This window comes from Colius striatus, chromosome 3, assembly GCF_028858725.1.
Source record: "Colius striatus isolate bColStr4 chromosome 3, bColStr4.1.hap1, whole genome shotgun sequence".
Lineage (NCBI taxonomy): Eukaryota > Metazoa > Chordata > Aves > Coliiformes > Coliidae > Colius > Colius striatus.
In genome coordinates this window covers 25888886-25912674 of record NC_084761.1, presented here as the reverse complement: position 1 = coordinate 25912674, position 23789 = coordinate 25888886, and the positions used below count along the sequence as shown (strand labels likewise).

The window sequence follows — 23789 nt, the reverse complement described above, 5'->3', positions numbered from 1 at the left end:
TGCTTTTAATAATTGGAAGCTAAATGGAAGCTCTAAATCAATGAGCAGAATGTGTTCAATCAACAAACAAGACCTTTTTTGGCTTTAAGGTGATGGTACTCATTGGTTCTGCAAGACATTGGACTCAGTAATACCCATTATTAGAACCAGAGGCAGTGCCTAAGGCAGGATTTGATCAATTAATTTATGAATTTATGAAGCTAACCATGAGCCAGCAATGTGCCCTCGTGGCCAAGAAGGCCAATGGCATCCTGGGATGCATCAAGAAGAGTGTGGCCAGCAGGTCAAGGGAGATTCTTCTCCCCCTCTACTCTGCCCTGGTGAGGCCTCATCTGGAGTACTGTGTGCAGTTCTGGGCTCCTCAGCTCAAGAGGGACAAGGTAGTGCTGGAGAGAGTCCAACACAGGGCCACCAAGATGATCAGGGAACTGGAACATCTTTCATATGAGGAAAGGCTGTGGGAACTGGGGCTGTTTAGTCTAGAAAAGAGGAGACTTGAGGGGAGATCTCATTAACATTTACAAATATCTAAATGGTGGGTGTCAGGAGGTTGGGACATCCCTTTTTTCTATTGTAGCTAGCAACAGGACAAGGGGTAATAAGATGAAGCTGGAACACAAAAGGTTCCACTTAAACATAAGAAAAAACTATTTCACTGTGAGAGTGAGGGAGCCCTGGCACAGGCTGCCCAGAGGGGTTGTGGAGTCTCCTTCCTTGTAGGTCTTCAATACCTGCCTGGACGTGTTCCTATGCGACCTGATCTAGGTGAACCTGCTTCTGCAGGGGGGTTGGACTAGATGATCTCTAAAGGTCCCTTTCAACCCCTACCATCCTATGATTCTATGAATGCTAAAATATGTGCACTGGTAACAGAAAGGAGTTATGATTAATACCAGTGTGTCACATTTCTTTGGTGCTTTACATTTGAAAGATAGTATTAACATTAAAGAGTTAAACTAGTTACAGCTAGGTTATTATCTGCAAAGCACCTATCAGAAGTAGTGGTACTCTGGGTTCCCAAGCTCCCATGTGGTATGTACAAAATGCCTCTCATGTGGGCTCTTCTGCTGGAGCATGGGAGACATGACCCAAGGACCTTGGTGACAAATTTGCCATCTGTTTACTGGAAATAACAAGACCTGCAATAATCTACAGACTGACTTTGAGGCTGTTGCTGTCTACCACAACCGTTTATTATTTAAAGACAGGATACTGCCTCTAATGTCTCTCCTCCTCGTAAGGAAGTGTGTCCTGAGGAGCTGAAGAAGCCTAGCCCAAAGCTAAACAAGTGTTAATATATGTTTGAAATGGGCACAAAGGAATGCAGTGGGGATGTGGGGCTGGGGTGTGCAAGCCTGAAGTGCCCACCTCCAGGACATCCCCTTGTCAGGAGCTGGTCTCTGCATGTGGCTGGTCCCAAGGACTGCCAAGGGAATTACTGTAGTGGGATCTAACTTTTCAGTAAGAGGCAGGATTGGGTCCTAAATTAACAATTCACAGCTTTAATTAGGTTTATCCGTCCTCAAGGCAATTTATCTGCTGGCATAACTCTCCTGGGGATTGTGCCAGCCTAATAATTTCAGATTCATTTCTGTAGTATCATCTTCGTGTAGCATAGGGAAGAGTACTTGTATATCCTGCTATAGACCCTGCAGAAGCAAATATCAATTCTGAAGCAACATTTTGACACAACTGCTCTTTCAAGATAAAAGAGAGTAGCCTAGACCACTGGCAAAAAATGTTTAACAAATATGGAAAGTTAATGCTCTCCTGTATATTGCTTCGCTACTTATTAGCACCTAAACATTCTCCATTGTTGAAAGTGTATTAATGAGCTGGAAGACAAAGTGATCTAATCAGAAGAGATCAGCAGTAATTTATCCTGCAGAAGATTTAGGTGTAGCAGGCGTGCATGTTTGTTTATGATCTGTACACCTGTAATGAGTTTTTGACATGATGGAAAGCTGCGGTAGAATAATCCACTCTATTGCTCACACTAATTAATGCTATACTTAATTTGGGAAAAAAAGCACTTGGAAAATAAACACTAATTTTCAGCAGGAAATAAAGAATAAGTAACAACTGAATCATCTAGCATAGGCCTATAAACTGCTGTAGCAAAATCATAAGGATTAAAAAAGGTGAATTTTAACTGTCAGAGTAGCATGAGAAGAGCATGTGCACACATATACCTCTCCAACATTGCAAACAGTACATTAACATCTTAGTATTTTTCTGAAAGCAAAGTGCAAGTACAGATTTTCTCCTTGCAGCAGCTTTCCTTTGCACCACTTCAAGAGCGACTGATCTTAGATACCTGCAGAGATGGTGAAAGCCTGAGTTATAACCTGTAGGAATGACAAAAACCAGAAAGAGATGGCAGAGCTAAAATAATCCCCATCATCCGCATGCTGCGTTAGACCATGGTTTGCATTCACAAGTTACCTACAGTGACACATCACCCTCGACCTCGTTCTGCCAATTGATAAAATAAGCTGTAAATCACAATTTCCACAAGTGCCCTTGACAGGAAAAGTAGCCAGTGCAATGATGTTAAGACAAGGGATCCCCACGAAAAAAAGAGGCTGGGGAGATGGTGTTCAGTTCCTTCTCTGTCTGCAGGGCAGGCTGCTAGGGGAAAGTGCAGGGGGGTTTGCTGTCCTCAGCTTCCACTAAAGTCATTCCACTGCTTTTAGTCACTTCACCAAGACCTTGTCTCCACAGGATGTTACCCTGGAAGAGCTACTGCATTTACATTCACACCCTATCTCATTCCAGGATAACTTCCTCACATTGACATGCCCTTAGAAGTACAAGAAAGAGCATTCGTCTGTGGCTGCATTTAGCCCTAGGCTGAAGTCTCACGAGGTAACAGAGAAGAGAGATTTGGCTTTATCTTATAAACTGTGCTAATATATATCACCACCCTTTGGACTGAAACCAACTACTTCTCTCTAATCTCCCAATCATTTCCCACAGAAAGCCAGTACTTTCTTTAGCCCATGAATGAGGGCAAGGACATTAGGAAAACCAGAGGATTGCAGGGCATGGAAAGCCTGTGTGAGTTGCATCCAAGAGCAAATTTCCCAGCCTAAGAGACTGAAGCTACGAAACAGCCCCTTTCAGTGACTGAGAAATCACCATAGCGGCTAAAACAAAACCTGCTTAGGCTACAAGTTCTGAGGAACTACACTGCAGAGCCTTGAGACTGATTACCCATCCGGAACTAAAGGTAAGTGAGGTAAAACAGATAAACACGAAGCAAAGAAATGATTAGAGATTGAAGCTTCTAATGTGATATTGAAGCGACAATGTCAAAATACAGTTTCTCCTGCCAAGCACAACTCCTATCCTCCCATTCATACAGCCAGTGTACAAAGTTTCTACCTTGGGAGTTCCTGCGAGCTCTTAAGCTGCAACAGAAAGTGCTTTTTTGCAGTCCTCCCAGCTCAGAACTCTTAATTTTATCCCACATTGGCCATCTGCAATGTCCCCGTCTCCCTGCTCCAGATTTCCTGACACAGTGAGGACCAATGGAGAACCACACACCTGACAGAGACATTCTGGCAGATATGCCCTGTGAGGTACAACCAGGTAAGGTCAGTAATGATAGGAATGACAAGTTGTTGAAACAGAGTCAGAAATTCCCTAAACACACTTTGATTTCAGGAAGTGTGCAAGCTGATGTTTGCAGAGAAGCACTAGCCACTGCTGCAGCACTAAGCATGAAGTGAGCAGGCAGCATACTGTTTCTGGACGTGACCCACTTTCTCTGCACTTTCAACATCCATGTTTTCTGATAACGATTTTAATTACGGTTTTTGTTGGTGCCTGTACCTCAGGGGGTTCCTAGGTCTGCAGAACATCTTTGTTCCATTTAGACTAATTCTTTCTTTCCTTTGCTTCTAAGTGAAAACAAGTCAGGGCTTCAAACCTGCGGGGCTGCAGTTTCAGTGCTGCAGAACCACCGCTTACCCGCTGCTTCTCTTTCCTCAATTCTTGTCTATATGATTTACTATTTACTTAGAGACCATATGGGAAACACGTCAGGAAAGAATGCATCCGGGTTCATGTTCAGAATAAATACTTTTTATGACTATTCCCATGACCTGCAGCAATAGACTAGATTAGTCACCACAACTATGTATAATCATACAATCATTTAAATATATTTTCAAAACAGAATACATTTTAAGATACAGATCAACTAAATATTCTTCTATAGGCATTCGAACACTTACTTCCTACAACTTTACCATTTCCACCTAAGACAGAAAACATTATATCTCAAGAGTGGAATCTGTAAAAATGTAAGAGCATAAACACATAGGTCTGTGTGAAAACATAGCATGTAGACTATTAGTGCTACCTGGTCTGCTCAGTTTTCTTAACAAAAAGAATGATGAAGTGCAGCAGAAAAAGCTGAAAATAGATGCTGATGGTGAAGTAAAAGTGCCATCTATCAATATGTGAAAAAATAAAATTAAATTCCCTTTTATTCCATGTCTGTTCCAGAAAACCAAACTTCCCCTAACTTTGAGTTCCTCCAAAAGCGGAATTGTAAAACCTTTCTGCTATACAGCGAATAGAATGTGTCACAAGGGGAAGATATCATTTAATCCAAAGATAAAAAAAAGGGTCAAATTCCAACCAATCTATTACACTTAGCAAGAAAATTTAAAGGAAATCTTGAAAAAGTAATTTTGAATTGAAATAGTTAAAATCTTTTCAAGCTGAAACATTCTGAGTTCTATCTGTAAAGCAAAAAAAAAAAAGTCAATGACACAAAAGTAAAGAAATAATTCAATTCAGTGTTTCTATTTTTTCTTTTTTTACCAGAAGAAAAGTTTAAAGCAGAATATATAGAGATAAAATGAATAACTGTATTTATTTCTATGTAAGGAATGAGACAGCTATATCCTGTACTACTTCACCTTATGCAGGATTTCTTTTTTTAAATTTGTCATCAACATCTGATAATCTTTTAAGCATTATTGCACACATAACTACCAGAAGTGAAGAAAGCTTGTAGCTCTCCCCCACCTCCCCTCCCTGTCCATCCTGCAGAAGCCAGCAAGCTCATCTGCTCTAGGATATCTGCAGAACATCTCATTGGCCAAACTGATGGGTTGTGTCACATTACAAGACTTAACCAGAACACATGGAAATCTTCCTTTTGTTAAAATCATGCATAAAAGATGAAAAAATACAGAGATGTCATGAGGTAACTTGGCTTTTCATAGCTCTTTTTTTTTAATTAAATGGAAGTTGGGTGTTAGTTAGAGGCAAATGTGAGAATTCTGTTGCAACCCTCTAAAATGAAAGGGTTTTCTTTTTCTTCTTAAGATATGCTTTCCCCTTATATGTCTAAGATGGTACACAAAGTACTGTAAAGACTTTCCATCTCACCACAACATTCAAGCAAACACTCAGCTGTAAGCACCTGAGCAAGTCTCCTCCTCGTCACCATAAAGGATGCTGAAGAAGGAGGGACTTGCTGTCATGATGAGAGCACGAGCAAAGCACATGGTGAGCAGCTTTCCTGAAGCGAGGCCTTCCCGTACACTCTATGTCAGGCACATGCAAGCCCGTGCTGTTGATCATGCTGCAAAGAGAGTCAAGCTATTCCTGGAACAGCCAGTGATCAGCCTCTGCCGGTCAGTCAGCCCGCTGCCTCCTTCACCAGCTCCACTTGAATTTGGAAAATGTGGTATCTGGTAAATTAGCTAAAACTGCAAATTTCCTTTCAATGGATTTTCTTGTTCTTCTGCTTGTTTTGGGGGTAAAAGGCTGGAATGGGAAGAGTTGTTAGAGTTAAAAGCAAAAAACCATATTTTCATGTGTGATTCCTTATATTAATATGTATCACTTTACGTACATAGTACATCTACATATGGAACCTATTATTATTGAGGAAATGTTTTTTTAATGAGGAGGACTGAACAATACTTAAGAGAGAAAATGTTCAAACCAATGTTAATTTGCAGCAGAAGTAACCAAATATTTTAATAAAAAACAGTAAAAAGACTGGCCTTTGTATCCAAGATCAGCCCAGTTCTATGTTTACACCTTGAGAATAGGCTTCAACTTGCATGGCTTTTCCAAGCTTTGCAAACTTCCTAAGCTGAAATTAAAACTCTGACTTTCTCAAAGGGTAAGACCACTGCTTCAGCTCTACAGAGAAACAAAGATAGCTCATTACATTTCTGTTTTCCAGATTCATGGAAGCATTTTTATTGTTCCTCTTTTTTTTTTTCTTCCCCGAGCCTGTGGCTGCCCTCCCTTCATAGCCCCCAAAGTCATCCAAAAAGAAATTTAAGAAAAAAAACAAGAAAAAAAGGATTTAGGTAATGCAATCACTTCTGTATAAATGTAGCTAATTATATTCTCAATTGCTCAGCACTGTTTCCTCTCCCTGCATCCTGGGGTTAATTAAGCTTTCCTTAAATGTTGCATACGAATTAAGAAGAAACAAACAACGAAAAACCCTCACTATTTTCAAATGAAAAAAATCTGGTGCTAAACAGGCCTGGCAGGCTAAACTTTAGTACAATGAAACTGCTGGATTTTAAATGGTAAAAATGAGCAAATAAAAGCTCTCCATTTTAAAAATGTGAGAGTTTTAAGAGAGACCATTCACTGTAGGAAAGAAATACGTTCAGGACTAATCTCAAACGTAAGGATTAATTATTAGTATCAAATATAAACCTCAAAATAGACTATCTGTTATCATAATGCACACATTAATGTGTATTTACTATTCCTGCCAAATGTTATCAGTGTTGTTCTGACTCGCAGGGAACAACCTGTTCTATGTGGGTCCTGATTCGGCTAGGGCTGGACTAAGTTTATCATTTTAACACCAGTAATGGTGTTTTGTTCACCTTGAGAAAACACAACACGAGCAAGGACCACAAAAGGATACCGCACAGGTCTCTGCGCTGGCTCTTTAGGAAAAGGCTTAGGAACCCTGTGACCACGACGTCATCAGAGACGCTCCTCTGGTCCATGGAGTTGCCATTGGCCATGGCTCTTGCCACCTGTCTTAACTTACCCTCTTTATTTACTCCTTTTAAGCCTTTAACTAATTTTTCTGTATTCTTTCTTTTCTCTCTCTTTTTTTAAAATGTAACAACTTTCTAAGCTTCCTTACTGTGTTTTCCCAGTCCCTTTTTCAATAGTACAGTATCAGTGAAACCAACACCAGCTGTTCCATTGTGACTTGATGCAACCTACCTGTAACACCCCATAGGTGACAGGTGCTGAAACAAATGTGTGGCCTGTGAAAGACACAAGTTGTAACAATGTCCCAGAGGTATTTTGAATGTAGCTCCTGATTTTCAGTCTGCACACTGCAAAACCTGTCCTGCTTAGTATATGGCAAGAAATAAGGCAAACTGTAATTTATTCTGTTACTTAGGTGGCACATAGATACCAAATAAAACACCGAATGTGTTCTGAGTCTTACGTAACAACAGATTTCAAATGATAAATGTCACACAGGCATCACTTCAGGCTTTGAAATATTGCTTGCTTGTTACCAAACACAAGATATCAAATGATTTATCAAATTCACAAGAAAGAAGAAACGAAATTCACAAGAATGAAAGACAATCCAATCTATGTTCCAGAAGTCCAGGAGTGTTTCCAGTGAAATGTAGACTGGCAGAAAAGAGTTTTGTTGCAACATTTTCTTAATACTATGTTTTACAATTTAGCAAGCCTTCCTGTCATTCTATAGACGTGGTACTTTTACCAAGCACAACAGCCCTCTTGGATTTGCACCGCCTGCCTGACTTAGTGGGTCACTCGCTGCTCATGCACCATTGATGCTGTGTCTCTGTAACTCATGTCTACAGATAGAGCTATTTTTGAAACAATTTATTGGATGGCATTAATACCATGGGGGAAAGGCGAAAAAAAGAATTTGCTGCTTCAAAAAAAGATGTGATAAGAGTGGCAGATTTGATTTTAAAAGTCGGACTGTTCTTTAATGTGCCTACAGTAGCGTTGAGGCCAGACTGAGTTGTATTCACTTTGAAAACACGGATTAAAAGGACAGAGATTGAGGGGGATTCATCTGTTCACTGCTCCTCGCCAACACATATAGACAAGTCTCAGAGATGCATAAAAAGCAATATTTTATACTATAAACATTTACAATGGCTTAGCTTGGGACTAACTGCAACCAAGAACATCCCTTCTTCTTTGATCCCACTAAAATGCAAGGAGTTTTTCTGGTCATAGCAAATTCATTTTGCTATATCAAAATCTAATCACACAAAATCGCATTGGGTGGTTCATCCACCAGTTGTTTTGACAGAAATGAACCATTACAAAATGACAGGCACATAAGTGACAAACACAGAATACAAGAATACATTGTACCCTGAAAATTAAAAAATAAAAACTTGATACATCTTCTGTCATTTCTGCTACTAATTAATAATACACATTAAAATAGAAGACATTTTAATCTTTAGGAATTATAGAAATAATCCTTGGATTTAGCAAGCTCAAACATGTATTCGATATTGAGTGCATTAAATAATTCCTTTTGTTACAGTGAATTTTTTATGGATATGAAAATCTTTGAAATGCTGTAAGGTAACAATCTAAACTTCGACTAGGCTAGAAATGAGAAGGTAGCATTAGTCTGGTTTTGGTTGAAGTGACAAAGGTGATGACATTCAGATGAAGAGTTAAATTTAGATTTCAAACTTTCTCAGACTTTGAAACTCAGTCAGACCAATTTCTAATTAGCTATTAAGAAACAAGTATGTTCCTTGGTACAACACATACATATAAAGTACTGAAAAAAACCACAGTAGTTTCAGATTTGTAAGCACACACTGCAGCCTATTTTTTAGTTCCTTGGTAAGGAGTACATTGCTTAGCACTGTGGTATCTCTTTGCACTTATATGACAAAATCTATAACATTTCCATAGATTGAGCACTAAGTCTTTAAAGAGCTAATGAGAGATCCCCTTTTTTGTTGTTCCTATTTGTGAGTATTTCCTACTTCTCCGGGTTTCATGCACAAATTAGCTCAGAACAGCAACTTTCTAAGTTATTTATGAAATTCATTGCTCATGTAGAATTGAAGAACTGCTGTCATACACATCTATTCATCTGTAACTCAGATAATGAAAACATTTTTGGTTTGAAATAGCCACAGAATGCAGTACATTTCCAAGATTACCTGGTTTTAAAATACCACACCTGCCTGGATGCATATTTTGCTGCTTTGCCTTTAACAGAAAATTTATTGCATGAGCTACGGGACGTTCAATTCAAGAAAAAGCCGGTAGACTTACTTTCAACACTGCAAAGACAGACCTGTGCATAATTAAATGCTAAAGGTAACACGAACATTTCTAGTGCCGTGTATATGGTACATATAATTACCCAAATATGATTTCCTGAAAATCCTAAATCTTAGAGAAATGATTAAATATATGGTAAAAGCCCCTACTATGACTTGCGAAGTAAGAAAGGAGACATGTATATATGTATATACATGTTTATAAAGGGCAACACAAGTAGGATACAAAACCTGAATCAACACAGCTACTATGTGAGCCAGTCAAATGAATGCAATGATAATACTACCTGAGTGATAATATTGCATTTTTTTTTAAGTCTCTAAAAAAAGAAGAAATATTTTTCCATTGCATGAGAGACACTTTTTGCCAGTGTTTATAAATGAACCTAAGTAAACTATCTGAACTACAAAGACAGAAAGATATCCTAGAATAATGACAGGAAATAATGATACTACTGTTCAGGACTGACATTTATCAATATAGAATAGTCATTTTGTGCCAATGTTTGAAGTAAGGAAAGTAATTAAAGAATGCAAAACCACTTTGGTATCATCATCCTATTTGCTGCACATGTTAGTAACAAAATTCCTCCCCCTTGCCCCCATACATGCTGTCCATTAACTCTCAACAATAAACAACGTACTTCCACATCACACATTTGAGAGCTTTCCTAAACTGGGAAGTTGGGTAACAGCATTGCTCGATGCGAAAACAGCCAAGTCCAGTCAGGAAACAGATTAATTTGAAAGCCTTAATTAATGACTGAACATTTACACAGCCAAGATTTATAAGAGGTAAATCCAAAACGTAACACTCCCTCCTGCATGCAAACTCTCTTTTTAAGGGTAAACAATTAGCCTACGGTAAAATACTGTCTAAATTCTCAAGTTCACTTTCTTCCTCCAACTTCCAAATATTAATAGAAGATAAATGAATTTCATGCCTTCTTTTTTCATTTTTCCTGCTCTTCTGTAAGTATTATTATTCATGAACAAGTGTTAACGAAGACATAATACGTGTATTATAGTAACAGAAGATTGTGGTGGATCTAATTAATATTTACAAATATCTAAATGGTGAATGTTAGGAGCTTGGGGTATCACTTTTTTCCATTGTAACTAATGATAGGACAAGGAATAATGGAAAGAAACTGGAACACAAAAAGTTCCATTTAAACTTAAGGAAAAACTATTTTACTGTGAGAGTGAGTGAACCCTGGCACAGGCTGCCCAGGGAGGGTGTGGAGTTTCTTTCTCTGGAGGTCTTAAAAACCCACCTGGACATGTTCCTGTGTGACTTGATCTAGGCAGATCTACTTCAGCAGGGGGGTCGGATCAGATGATCTCTAAAGGTCCCTTCCAACCCCTACCATTCTATGATTCCATGATTCTATGATTTTTTTAAAAAAATAAAGTTTCTAAAGATTTTTTTTTGGCTCATGTGCAAAAACAGTATACAAAAAGAACAGGAGGAAAGAGCAGAATGCTTTCTGGATGGAGAAGATAGAATTTCTTTTCTATTTACATTTGAAGCAAATTATAAACAAGGAAAGTCTTTATATATATATACTTTAGATAGATATATATATTTACTTTACAGATATATATGATCACATGAAAAAACTCTCTTAACATCCTCCCAAATCCAGGCTTTTCTTCCTTGAGTTTAATTCACTGAATTCATAGATACTTTTGCAAATTTAATAACAATGAATGTTACTAAAAGATTTCAACGTATCATTTTTACTATATTCTACTTCTGAAGAGTTCTGATGTCTTATGATGAGGCCTAACTGCTTGAATATTAAAACAAGGCTGACAACACTTCCTTGGAAGTCCTCATGTCTTAAACTAGACAAGGAAAAAAAAAAATCAAGAAAAGTTTTGTTCTCTCTTGTTTATACTAAATTACCGAACACATCTTCTTGCCACAAATTTTGTTTCACTAGCAGAGAAGTGCAGTTTGTTTCTCCCTCCTCCCCTCCTCACTGTTTATGTAACACATAAATACACAAAAATGACCACAGAAATGGCAAGCTCCCATAAAGTGGTAACATGTCTGATTACTAGAGTCTGCAATGAGCCCGCATCCCTACAGCCATACTGTATGCCTTCTCTGGCAAGGGAGCTCCCCAAAACACCTCTCTCCAGGTACTCAGCCACAACTGTAACTGGCAAAGGCAACCAGAAATGCAAGCGCCACATCCTTTTGGGGTTGTGTTGTTTTAGGGTGTTTTTTTTGCTTGCTTGTGGTGGTGTGGCAGTGCTGAACACCCAAGCCCCTTTCATTGCCTGTCATGAGAAAAAGCCTCAAAAACTTGTCCTCCTGGCTTCCTTAGTCCTTCATTAGCTGAACAACAAAAAAACATGCTTTGCAAGGGAAAGTGGCTGCCCATGAGAGATGGAGTGGAAAGAGTTTTTTCCTGACACAAACTCACAAATACTTGGAAATATACTGCTGCTGCTATCCACAGCGCCTAACCCATGAGCTGGGCACATTTCCTCTCCTGACTCCTTTTTCATCAGTTTCTAAGCAAATGGGAGCTCACTGGGAACAGTTCTGGAAAAAGACAAAGTTTATCCCAGTAAAAAGCACAATAAGATCGAATTATACAAGACTGAAGAAAAATTGCTGCTCTCCCCCTCCTTTCCCTCCAATGGCATTCTTCACTGTGCAATGTTAAGTATAATATCAATAAGTTTAGTTTTATCAGAAATGTACTTCTTTTTCTAGGAAATTGCATATCAAACACCACAACGTCAATTTCTGTAAGACACTAATTACTCTAAAATCATAAGTAACCTCCCAGCATCCCTGAAGGAGAAAATAAGGCATCAAACAAACAAAATCCAAAGCAGCTCTTTTAAACTGGGCAAAATGCTTTTGGTTCTCCTTCCATCACAATGGGGATGTCAAGACCAATTAGCAATTGCAGCCATCCTATGTTTTGCTCTGTTTTCTTCCACTGCAAGTGACTAACCCAGATCAAATGGCTCACTTTTATACATTCAATGCCATGGACAAATTATAGAAGAATAAGACCCAAAAGGTTTTTTTCCTATTCAATTATCATTTATGTTTTCATCACTCAAAGACAGCAAACAAAAAGCTTAAGCTGAGAACTAGGTCATAGTTTGAAAAAGATGAATTAAAAGCAAAAAGCTGCACAGAAATGCAACTAACACAACTAATAATTTGCTGCAGAGGTATTGTGCTGTTTCCATCTGCCAATAGCCACTTAATTCTTTTGCCAAAGGCAATCTAAAGGTTTATGTACCTCCATATGTATTTAAGAGAAAGCATAAAAGATAACTTGGAAATGACCACTTTCAATTTTTGATATACAAAATTCTGAGCTTCAGCAATGCATGCACCCATCAGCTTTTCAGGAGTGCTCAGAAATGTTACTTTCATATGACAGCTTCCAGGCAATGGTTTGAATGCTAAACCCAAAGTTTTGTGCCAATATAAAATCTTTGTTAGGTTTCAAATACAAAACAGAAAGCCAGCTACATATAGCTCCCCTTAAGGTGCTTTCTTCAATAGACTGCAGCTCTCCTCCTCATGAACAGCCGGTGCTCAAGGCACGCTGTGAAAACAGAAGTTATATGGCAAGAATGAAAATTTCCTTGTTTGACAACATACGTTTGGCTGGAAAGACCCAAAAGCTTCCCTGTTCCCACATTCAGCATCTGTGACTATCTTAATTACTAACAACTTCTCAAACTCTTTCAGATTTACTGCTGAGCAGTTTAATCTCACCAAAAAGCCTCCAACTCCAACAATGTTATTGCTAAAGATTGTGAATACAAAAAGAACAAAGACTAAAAGCAGGTATTTCAATTGTATTTTTCTAAGCAAGATTTTTTTGGGAAAAAAAAAGTCATACATAATCAAAACCTCTTTGAAAGGAATACAGCACAGGTTATTTCAAACTCAAATAACTTAATAGGATTACAACTCATGTGTATGCTTGTGGCTCATGCACATTTTTAGGGATGGGAATTATTAAAATATATCACAATTCCAATATTAAGGAAAAAAAAATTCCCCCAAAAACCACTCCACTATTTGTCAATAATGATCACCCTTCCCAAAATAAACTCAACTTTTAATTTACACAAATCAAATATTATTTCTATTCCAGGAGAAAGCAATGGAAGCAGAATAGTTGGTGACCATTCTATACAAATGTAGCTTTCATAGTGAGTTTTTAAGTTACAAAATCAGTCCATCTATTGTTCAAGATATTCACAATCTAATGGTACACAAATTGATTTTATTAGATATTATTTCATTATTAAGTCCCAAATGTTTGCAACAGCAAAAAATTACTTCACTGATGACTTGCAAAGGCAAATATCCTATTTTATATGTACACTAAGATACGAATATATGTTCAAGTATTTTAACTCATACACACACACACCTCTCCAATCTTTGCAGTTCAGTGAAGTGTAAACAGTTAGTGTTGCCATTAAAATACATGTTCTTCATTCACAGCAACAATACTCAGGTAGATTAATAAGCTTTTATATCTGAACTCTATTATTCCTCTGCCATTCATTAACATTTCTTCCACCTTGACAGCAATTTAACTGGCAGAGTACCAGAAACACAAGTAGGTCAGCACAAGGTGTTCCTCTGTATGGTTTCACCTGGTATAAACATCCTATTTGAGTTAGCCTTCAGGTACTACATTTAAATATTCCTAGTGCCAGTAAAGATAATAATCAGAACTATTTTCGATATCATTGTCCAAGTACTACCCTTATTTTTTGAAGGACTGATTGTGTTACGGACGGAAAGGAAACTTTACTGCAGAAGCAGGAAGACCTCTGCAGCTCTCTGAGCCAAGCTGATGTGTAAGATTATGCCTCAGTGCTACCTCCAAGGGAAAATCCTTTGAAATCCTCGGTACATCCAAGAGGAAAAAGTATATACACATAGAGGAAGGTAAATTGAGCACTGAGGTTTGGTAGTCAGACATTGCATACTTTTAAAAGTAATCATTACAGACACTTCAGCCAGTCAACCGCATGATAATCTTAAAGGCTAGAAATGGGTATGTAAGAGTATTTACTTTTTTACCCTCTGTTTATGAAAAGAGGGGATATAAATCAGTCGTCTCATAGAAAATGAAACAAAACCCCTATCTTTTGCTAAGGTACTAAGGCATATTGAATACTTACAGCAGCTTCTATATGTAGAAGATCTGGCCCTGAAGTTGGTGTGTAAGAGCCAAGGAACAGGAATTAATTCTCTATAAAGTGCAGTGACTTCTTAGCGACTTTCTCTAATTTGTTTGCCTTATACTTTAGGATTAGAGCTGAATCAAACTCAAAGCAGCAACCTCAATTCTAACTGCATAGCCTGCGACACATCGTAACTTAGAAGATCAAGTGCCAGCAGTACAGGTTTAAGTCAGAAAAACAGGTCAGTGTGAGGAAAAAGAGCTCATTTTTTTTTCTTTTCACATAAAAGCAAATTCTACCACTCTGAACTGATATGAACATTTGGGTTATGTACATGAAAATACTTCAAAAGGTAGAAATAAAGAAACATTTTTCAATTCCCTCCTAATAATGCATTTTTTGCTCAGAACATTACATGCTCCTATTTGGGATCACTAGTATACTGAAAGTATGTACTTCAGGACATTGAAGAATAATCCCCACCGTATGATTAAAAAAAAACCAAAATCAAGAATGAATTAAATTAAAAGTTGCTAGAAATAACTCACAGGCAAAAAATAAAACTAAAAGAAAACAATAGCAGTAGCCTAAGGAGACATATTTTTTTCCTTCAGCAATGAATTCCCATCTGCTTTTAAAGAGCAACATATTTTTCCATTGCTGGGAATTAGAGCCAAAACCAGGACAATAAAGCAGTGAAGCCACAGGCAAGAGCACAGGGCAAGTGAAGCTGGCTGACAAGAGTATCAGTCTAGGTCCTTCTTTCATAAGCCTGTGTTCTGGTGACAGCTCAACAGTCTCCTGCTGTGCTGGCAACACACTCCCTTCTGCCACCCTTAACAAAGGAGAGCTCCTGGTAACTCTGCTGCATACAAGGTAGCATGGAAAAGGGAAGGCAAGGGCAGGGAGGGAAGTAAACAGCATAGTCAGCACTGTCGGTAAATGCAGGCATCTCCCAAGGCTTCTGCTGGTTTGGTGTAAACTACTGTTGTTTTAGTAAAAGCTCATCGAAAGTGAGCAGCTCTGTTGGCAGAGGATTGCTTAACCTTGACAGAAGTGATGCTCCTATTGTAGGTTCCTTCTACAAACAGGCATGCAACAAGAAACAACCCTTCAAAGGCACAGGGAGGACAAAGGCAAATACAAGTGCTCATGTACAGAACCTGGGTAGATGATGTCATTAAAATAGTTTATGAAGATACAGAATGGAAGAAAAGAATATTGAAATTGGCAGTAAGGTTCCTGCACCCTGACTCTTCCAGCATTTAAGGAATCAAAATGTTCAGTTCTTTGTCCTGTATGAAGGAAAAAAAAAATCTTAGGCTTGAGAAGCCAGCTAAATTTCATATCTCAACACTATTTGGTGCTCACTTGGGGGCTCATTCAAATTCCCTCTGGCATTTTCCCCAAGTTTTTCCTGCAGATCACTGTTCTTTGAGTTTCTGCGGAAGCAGTTTCCACTGTATCTTACTGAGCTGTTAATGGGTCTGACCTTTTCAGAAACACTGATGTCCCTTCAGCCAAATGCATTAAATCTCCTCTTCTTGATTACACTATTAGCAAATCATTATCTCACTGAAGGATAAAACGTTTCCCAGATGAGCTAGCCATGAATAACTTCAGTGCAAATACTCCCCTGTGTACCAAACCTTATGTTCTGCATAAACATGCTAATTGTCAGCCGTGCTTTATATACTCATAGGGTGAATGCATACAGTACTTTATCGTATCTCAGTTGATGCAAGAGGCGATGAAAATCAGCCCACTCAGGGTAACAAACCCCCCCACCCCATCTCCTGAAAAATGGGTGAGGAGAACCAGATTTTTCTAAAGTGCCTAAAAAGGAGAGCGGGGAAAGGCAGCATCACACCACAAACTCTCGTGGTTCAGCACCGCCATGCCAATGAGTGATTATCCCGGCGCTCACACTGCCCTCGTTCCCAATCTGCCCAAGCACATTCTGCACGTACGAGGCTCTTGTGAGACCAGCAGTAAGCAAAATCCCATGGGAAGTCCTGTGTAGTTAGTTATTTCCTTTCCGGTGATTCATCTCGTTTATCCCAAACACTGACATTCGGAAAACACTGTGAATGCCAGGTATTTCCTCACCTTCCAGCCACCAGTGCCAAACACATCCTCAGCACTGATAAATGTGTGTAGGAAGGTGGTGATCCTGTACGGCTCATATTGGATGAAGGCTGAGTCTCTTTTCCTCACCCACCCACACAAAAATGTTCGCTTTTCAATGAGTGATATAAATTAATAGATTCTATGCATCATTCCAAGTGAAACTTTGTTAAGTTCATCCGAGGCCTTAATCTTGCTGCATTTCAATTTGATGGTGCTTCTCACTTGGAAATACCATATCCTAGTGTGGAGCTAAGCAGAATTCCTTCAGAAGGAAAGGCTGTCCATCATTCAGGCCAGAGTAATTTCAGGCACAAATACCTTAGTTACCAGAGCGTATTTTCAAATCACACATGAGATTTATCCTTTTTTTTTTTGGGTGGTGTCTTAGCAGTTCAAAATCTGAGGGGCAGTCGCAAGGCATGATGTGTTGAGCACCTTCAATGCCTTTTGAAATCAATAGGAATTGAATGCTCTGCATCTAGCATACCTAAGCATATAATAAACAAGCTTGTATTTAAAAATTAAAACCATGAGCTTTAGCTAGGACATGATTGGAAGAGTCTACTGATTTTTTGGTCTACTGGTTTTTTTTCTCCACACAGAAACTTCACTGGTGTTTTGTTTCTTTTTTTGTTGTTTTTTTTTAATGCCTTCAGTCCCAATAGCTTGTGTCTCTTTTTGGGTTACTGTACAGGATTGGATCCATTGCTCTTTAAAAATGTTAAGCAGAAGGCCCTTCCCTTAAGTCTGGAAGATCTTTCCCCTTCTGAAAAACAAGATGTAAGGAAAGTAACAGTTCCAAATTTATCATATGTTCTTTTCCCCTCCCCCTATATCTAAGCCCTTTCTTACCTTTACTGTAGATGCTCTTTAGAAAAAGAAACCTTTTTTCCAATCTCAAGAATTCTCAAGAATGTTTACCCTACTGTACACCTAAATGGAATGCATCTTCACTTCTTTTGTAGTTGGTACTTTCTTCTATAAGAAAGAGTTTAGGAAGGTTTTAGTTGTTTGGGCTGTTTTTTGTTAAATGTTATAGTTTAAACATGTCACTGTCTGGTAAACAAGAACATGCATGTTTTGGAACACATATTTTAAAAGTCAAATGCTTTAGTTGATTTGAGCTAATGTGCTGCTGCAAAGACACTTTTTGGCATAAAATATTTTCTCGTTTGAGCCAGAGCAAACCTTCATTGGCTTGCTTTTCTCCTTCACTCTCTGTATTTCCATTGAGAGTTATTGCGAAGTGAGAAAGATATTTTTTACATTAACTATTCTACTTTGACTAAGAACAAGTGAAAGATTTACAGGTTCCCAGATTCTCACTTCACTATTGTGTCCTGTAAGCATGGAAACTGATAATACTATAAAAACAATGCCAGCCTTTGCTTTCACCATGACCTGCTTTCCACCAATTTAAAAACAGTCAGTCCTATTAGCTTACTTGTATATGCACACTTGTCTTAATTTTTTTTATTACTTCTAGCCAAATTTAAACTCAAAACAACACATTTCAGTTTCTATCTCAAACCTCCCTCTCTGCTACTGCCTTCTAAACTCTAACAAAGCCATAATCTGACTGGATCTTGGACAAGGAAAGAAGGTCCTTCACGCTACTAGGCTTATTATCCTTTTAATCACATACCTTATGGAACAAAAGATTTCTACAGTAGGGAAGCATTGTCTTCAGCCCTTGCTTGTCCCTTTTCATATACTCTTTTACAACTCCAAGATCTGAAGGCAGACACACCCCTTCCACTTAATTTGTAACAGCAAATGATAAAATCATTTTTTTTTTAAGTTTTCCTCCACGCAGATCTAAGAATGACATCAGTCTTTACATTTATAAAGGTAGGTGTCCTTCCTCTAGACTAAGACATGTTCCAGCTATAACCTTTCTTCTTTTCTGTTTGAGACAACATATAATTTCAAAATTACAGGACAAGCAATTTCCTGTCATATACCGTCCACATGACTTTGTTCTTAGTTGTGCTAGGAAGTGTACTGAGACTACTGGTGTTTTCTAGTATAACAGAGAGCAGCCATTAATTACAAATACCCTAATCTGAACCTTAAATTAGAGCACCTGAGTTTGTGGAAGGACCATGTCTTCTAAAGCAAGCTGGCTGCAGTAGCATTGTGCAAGTAACCAAATAAGACCCAAAGAAGCCACGCCTATTGCACTTGAAAACATTGCTTTTAAATACTTCTGTTGTTGGATTTTTTAATCATACTTTATAGAAAGCACAATGAGAAATCAAACAGATAAAACTTCTGAGCATGAAGTCTAACAGTGAAAATGCTCTTGGAAAAAGCTATGATCAAACTGAACAAACCCCAAGTAAAGACATCCCAACTACATAAAACCTTTAAGAAAAAAAATCAGTTTTATAGAAGTTGCATCTCCCACAATGTTCCCAAAACCGAAATACAGGAACACTAAAATAAACCTTATAAAAGTTTTGAAGCAGGATGATACTCACTGTTTTAACCATTTTTATTACATTCAGGGACACAAGACTTCTCCTCCATGCCTACCAGTGCTTCTTGGTAACACTACAGCATCTGGAGGTGTTGGCAAAATCAGCAGTGCAGCCTAGCACAGCACAGCATCCTGCTGAACCATGTCAGATGCCAGCTGTCCAGATACAGCCTTCAGTAGAAATTTCCTAGGAAAAAAAGCTGAGGGCAAAGACTAGAGCATTTCTGATTGCTCCTCCACCATGCCAGAGAAACCTGCTGGCCTGCATGCAAGGGTAAACAAGACATAGGGTTACCTCAGAGCTGCTCTTGCGGTGGCCAGACCTACCCTGAGTGTGGCTTGATCACACTAGCTCAGCTAAAAAGAATCTGAGGTGGTCCTGAGAAATGGAAGATGCCTTCAGGGCAGAGATGCAGCCAAAGAAGTAACCATAGAGGGAGGAGGGAATGATCCTTGATGTCGATATCATCTCCAAGGCCAAACCTTGCTATTCAGAAACTTTCAAAACCAATTGCTTACTTTTCTGAACTTAACAGATACTGAAATATCCTTGAAGAAAAGCCTCAAGCACTGCTACAGAGCACTGCTTCAGAAGGGCTTGGATAAGAAGACCGAACTCAAATACAAATATTTGTAGAAAGCTAAGGCTTTGTTTGACCTATGTTATTACTGTAACAAAAACTAACTGTACAGACATTGCTCCTCTCATGCTCCTTTTTTTTTTCACATTAAACTTCCCTTACACGTGAGAGAAGGAAATTATAATTCACCCTCATAACTTATCTTCCATCTTCTCTCCCATGAAACAGTAGGAAGTAATCACCCTATTTTGCTATCTTGATATATCTTTAAAGGTACTCAGTAAGAGAAACATACATCCAGCAGGTGAATAGAGATAACTGGTCATAAGTGATGACAAGTGAAAATATACAAATATCTGATCTCAAAAAGGGCCAAGTTGGAAGCCAGATGTATACTGAGCTATCCACTTTACTTGCTGTTTATTCAGCTCATGTCAGGATGATTCAACGCATCTTTACACGCAACTCCCTATTCATAGAGCATCTTCTAGTCACAAAACCAAGCATTTTCCATTTCTTTGTCTAAACAAAGGGTAGAACAGTGGAATGGGAACTTGCCATTCAACAGCGGAAACTATTTGTAAAGCTGGGAATCTGGAGACACTAGGAAGAAAAGGCTTTAATGAAACTGGCCACTGTGCGTGCCAACTGTCAAGACTTTTTATGTATTCTTCCAAAGAACACTGAACGAGGGCTTTTATGTATTTACTGTTTACATCCCAGTTATTATAATTCTTTCAAAATTCATGAGAAATACTGCATTAGAAACAGGCAGGGTTCCCCCCCCCCCCCCAACTAGTCTGTAGCTGCACTCAATGACCTATTAACTTATTTTTAATTCTGTGCAAAGACAGCACCAAAACATTTGCAACTCATTATCAACCAAGCACAGGAATTCACCACTAGAGCCTCAGCTGATCAAGATCCAAAGGAAATCCCCATATGCTTGGAATTTCTGAAACACAAGCATTACAGTCGTTGCCTGAGTTTCCACACACAACAGAGAATATGTTTATATTTATGTTTTTTGGAGGCTTGTAACTCAGTCAGAGGCAGACAAATTTTCCCAGGGCAGCAAAAGTCGTATCACTGACATCCGGGTAAAACCATAGTAGACTATCTCAAGTCACTACTCCAAAGTCTGGAGGCAGTAGAGATGTGATTGTATTCCAGACCAACATTTGAGCCTGAAATCCTTTTCATTACTGGCTTTTTTTCATTATGAGATTCACATTCTGCAGCAAAAAGACGTGCCACACAAAACAGCTTCTCTCACTATGCAGCTTTCATCCATTTGCTCCCAGAGCACAGTTTGTACTGAGCTGTGGAGGAAGAAAGCTCTTATGGGCTTGACTTTGGTTTCTGCTGTGACACAGCTTCCCAGAGCGAGCCTGGAGACTAGCCCAGAAAACTGCTGCTGCGTATGGCAAAGTCTGACACCATCCCTTGGACTTGGAGCACTCCTAAGCAGTGCCCTCACCAGCCAGAGATTACCAGTAGGCAATGTAACATTTTACAACACACCAGCATTTAAGTGATAGCTAAGTGAGTAAAAGTGTTGCCTGGAAGCATACTCAATGAACAGTTAGTTGAGAAGGGGCTTCAACACTATAGGAGTTACATAAATACTCCACAGTCACCCTCTCTTTTGGATCAAGACAACAGCTTAGCTTATTTTCCTGCCCAGCACCCAGAAAGATGAGGGAACTGAGGCAAGTACATCACATTTTCCACTCAGCTATGGAAAAAATTGAAGGTGACTATATAATTAAAGATGGTGTGATAACACATACAGTAGGACTGACTACAGTGAGGTGGAGATTTTAATTCTGGCATTTTATACCTTTTAAGAGCTCAAACTGACAACCTTAATAACATTCTTTGAATTTCTGAAGTAATACAATTACTTTCAGTTAATCAAAATGAGGAAAAGATGAAATATTCTTTCATGAGACACTGACATGGATAATATTTAGGGAACAGAGTGGTGACCATTAATGTACCAATGCTTATTATAACTGCCAGGCAGCAGCATCTGAGAAAGTTTCTCTTCTACCCAAGTCAGTAAATCATTGTCCGATGTCCATTGTCAGAAGTTAATAGAAACAAACTATAACAATAAGTGTTGCTTAGAGCTTTTGAGTCTACAGAATACATAAATATGAGCTTCAAAGTGATTGGTGACTCCCTTGCAATGCCACTACACTGTCTCATATTTGTTCCTCCTTCTTCCATCTGAGGCTCTCAGTCACAACTCTAAATGCAAAAGATCCCTGGGGATGTGGGGTGGCCTAGATGAAGTGTCTGGGCAGTCTGGGAGCATTTGCTCTCAACTCCCTCCACTCCTGCTGTCACCACATCCTTAAATGAGGCCACCAGTGGTCATACTAAGGCTCATCCTAGAAGAGGCCCTTCCCCTGGCAACAATCCTCCAATGGAGACCTTGAAGGAAAAAAGCCCCAGACTGTATTCTGTTTTCTGAGTAGAAACACAGAAATCTGTCAAACATCCCCTATTATAATCTTCTCCTCACTGACCCACTCACCTCCCTACCCCTAGAAGATTCAAGAGATGATATGAGGATGATTCTTGAGTTCAATTTTAAAACCACCACTTTCTTCACCGACTCCATAGCCATTACCATTCAGAAAGTTTTACCTCTGCTCCTGAGTATTTCTGTGTGTGCTGAATGAGCTCCTCTAAGCAGACTTCATCACTGACAGGCATGGACCGAAAATGAAGTTTGAAGATCTCCCCACGAGTGGCTGCATCTGGCAATGGCACGTAAATAATTCTGTCTATTCGTCCTGGTCTCAGCAAGGCCTGAAATGAAATCATCATCGGAGAAATTACAGCACATGACGCAACACATCAAGAAAGTAAAAAACACAACTCCATTAAAAACAACAATGCTGTCAAAGAACCAATGATTTCAGCAAAAGCAAGAAGCTGCACATGAACAATCAAGCTATGTGCAAGAGGGGTTATTCTCCTATGTTAGAATGAATCAGTTGCTGGAAAGATAGTAAGGCTACTCAGCTTGAGAAACACCAGTTTATGGAAATAAAGAATCATAAAGGAATCATAGTCGTTTTCCTAAAATAATAACTTTAGACTTGTTAATTCCAGCAAGGTGTGCTGGAATGTTAGGACTTGGCAGGATAGGTGGCAAGAGACACATCCCAAGTTCAGATTTTCAATCAAGTCAAGGGGAGAAAAAAAGAGGTTTTTGAAGTGAAGCTTACGTTCTGGATTCATGTTGCTTTACTTCAAATTATTAGAGCTGCATATGCTTACAGAAGAGCAGATTACTCTGACAGTTTTTTTAATGCAAAATAAGGCAATAATAGAGAGAGCCCAGTGATGCTCAGCTTCAAAAAGGGAGAGAAAAACAACCACAGACTTGCAAAAGCCCTATAGTTCACAAATTCAAGCATCAGCTTTGAACGGTTGGAAAACCCCTGAAGTCTTCCCTCTCTTGTGACACAAGACAACTTAAAATTCAACAGATGAACATAGTTCCAAGCTAGGGCTCCAGCTTCACAGTTTCATACACATATATTGGCCCTTACACTTTGGTTGGCCTGGGTTACCAAGACTGTAAGTTCATTAGGGAGGTGGGAGGGTGACGGAGCAAACTCTGGGCAGGAGCAACAGACAACCTAAGAGGGGACAATAGCTACAAAGGGCAGCATAGAGGGTTCAGACGGGGAGGGAGGAAAAAATCCTTAGAAGAGAAGCACAGCCTCAGGGCAGGTCACTGAGGAGACTGTGGAAACTCTGTCCTCAGGGGTTTTGCAGCTGGGCCAGATGAAGCCAAGCCTTCCTTGACCTGCTGCTGGTGACAGTCTCATGTTACACAGGATGGAGATCGCAGGGTCTCTGAGAGCTGCCTCCAACCAGCATTTCTGTGACCCTGTGGTTTCTGGACAGCGACAAAAAGTAGACATATAATAAATACATAAAACAATTCAAACCGATACACAGGAGAAGCCAAGCTCTTTAGTTTATGAGAAGCAGCTCATTTCCCTATATTTCTTAAAATCTCCAAGACTGACATTTGAATAAAAACCC

The 23789-nt window shown here is 39.0% G+C and overlaps 1 protein-coding gene across 3 annotated transcripts in view; it reads right to left on the bottom strand.

The window, feature by feature from the left end:
• The window catches only part of AFG2A (AFG2 AAA ATPase homolog A), a 203624-nt gene that overhangs the window by 18915 nt on the left and 160920 nt on the right, over nucleotides 1-23789 (bottom strand). For all 3 annotated transcript variants that reach the window (XM_061994288.1, XM_061994289.1, XM_061994290.1), the window contains one exon: nucleotides 22374-22538. In XM_061994288.1, coding sequence (XP_061850272.1) covers nucleotides 22429-22538 — 110 coding nt within the window. In that variant the 3' untranslated portion in view covers nucleotides 22374-22428. The remainder of the gene's footprint in view (nucleotides 1-22373; nucleotides 22539-23789) is intronic.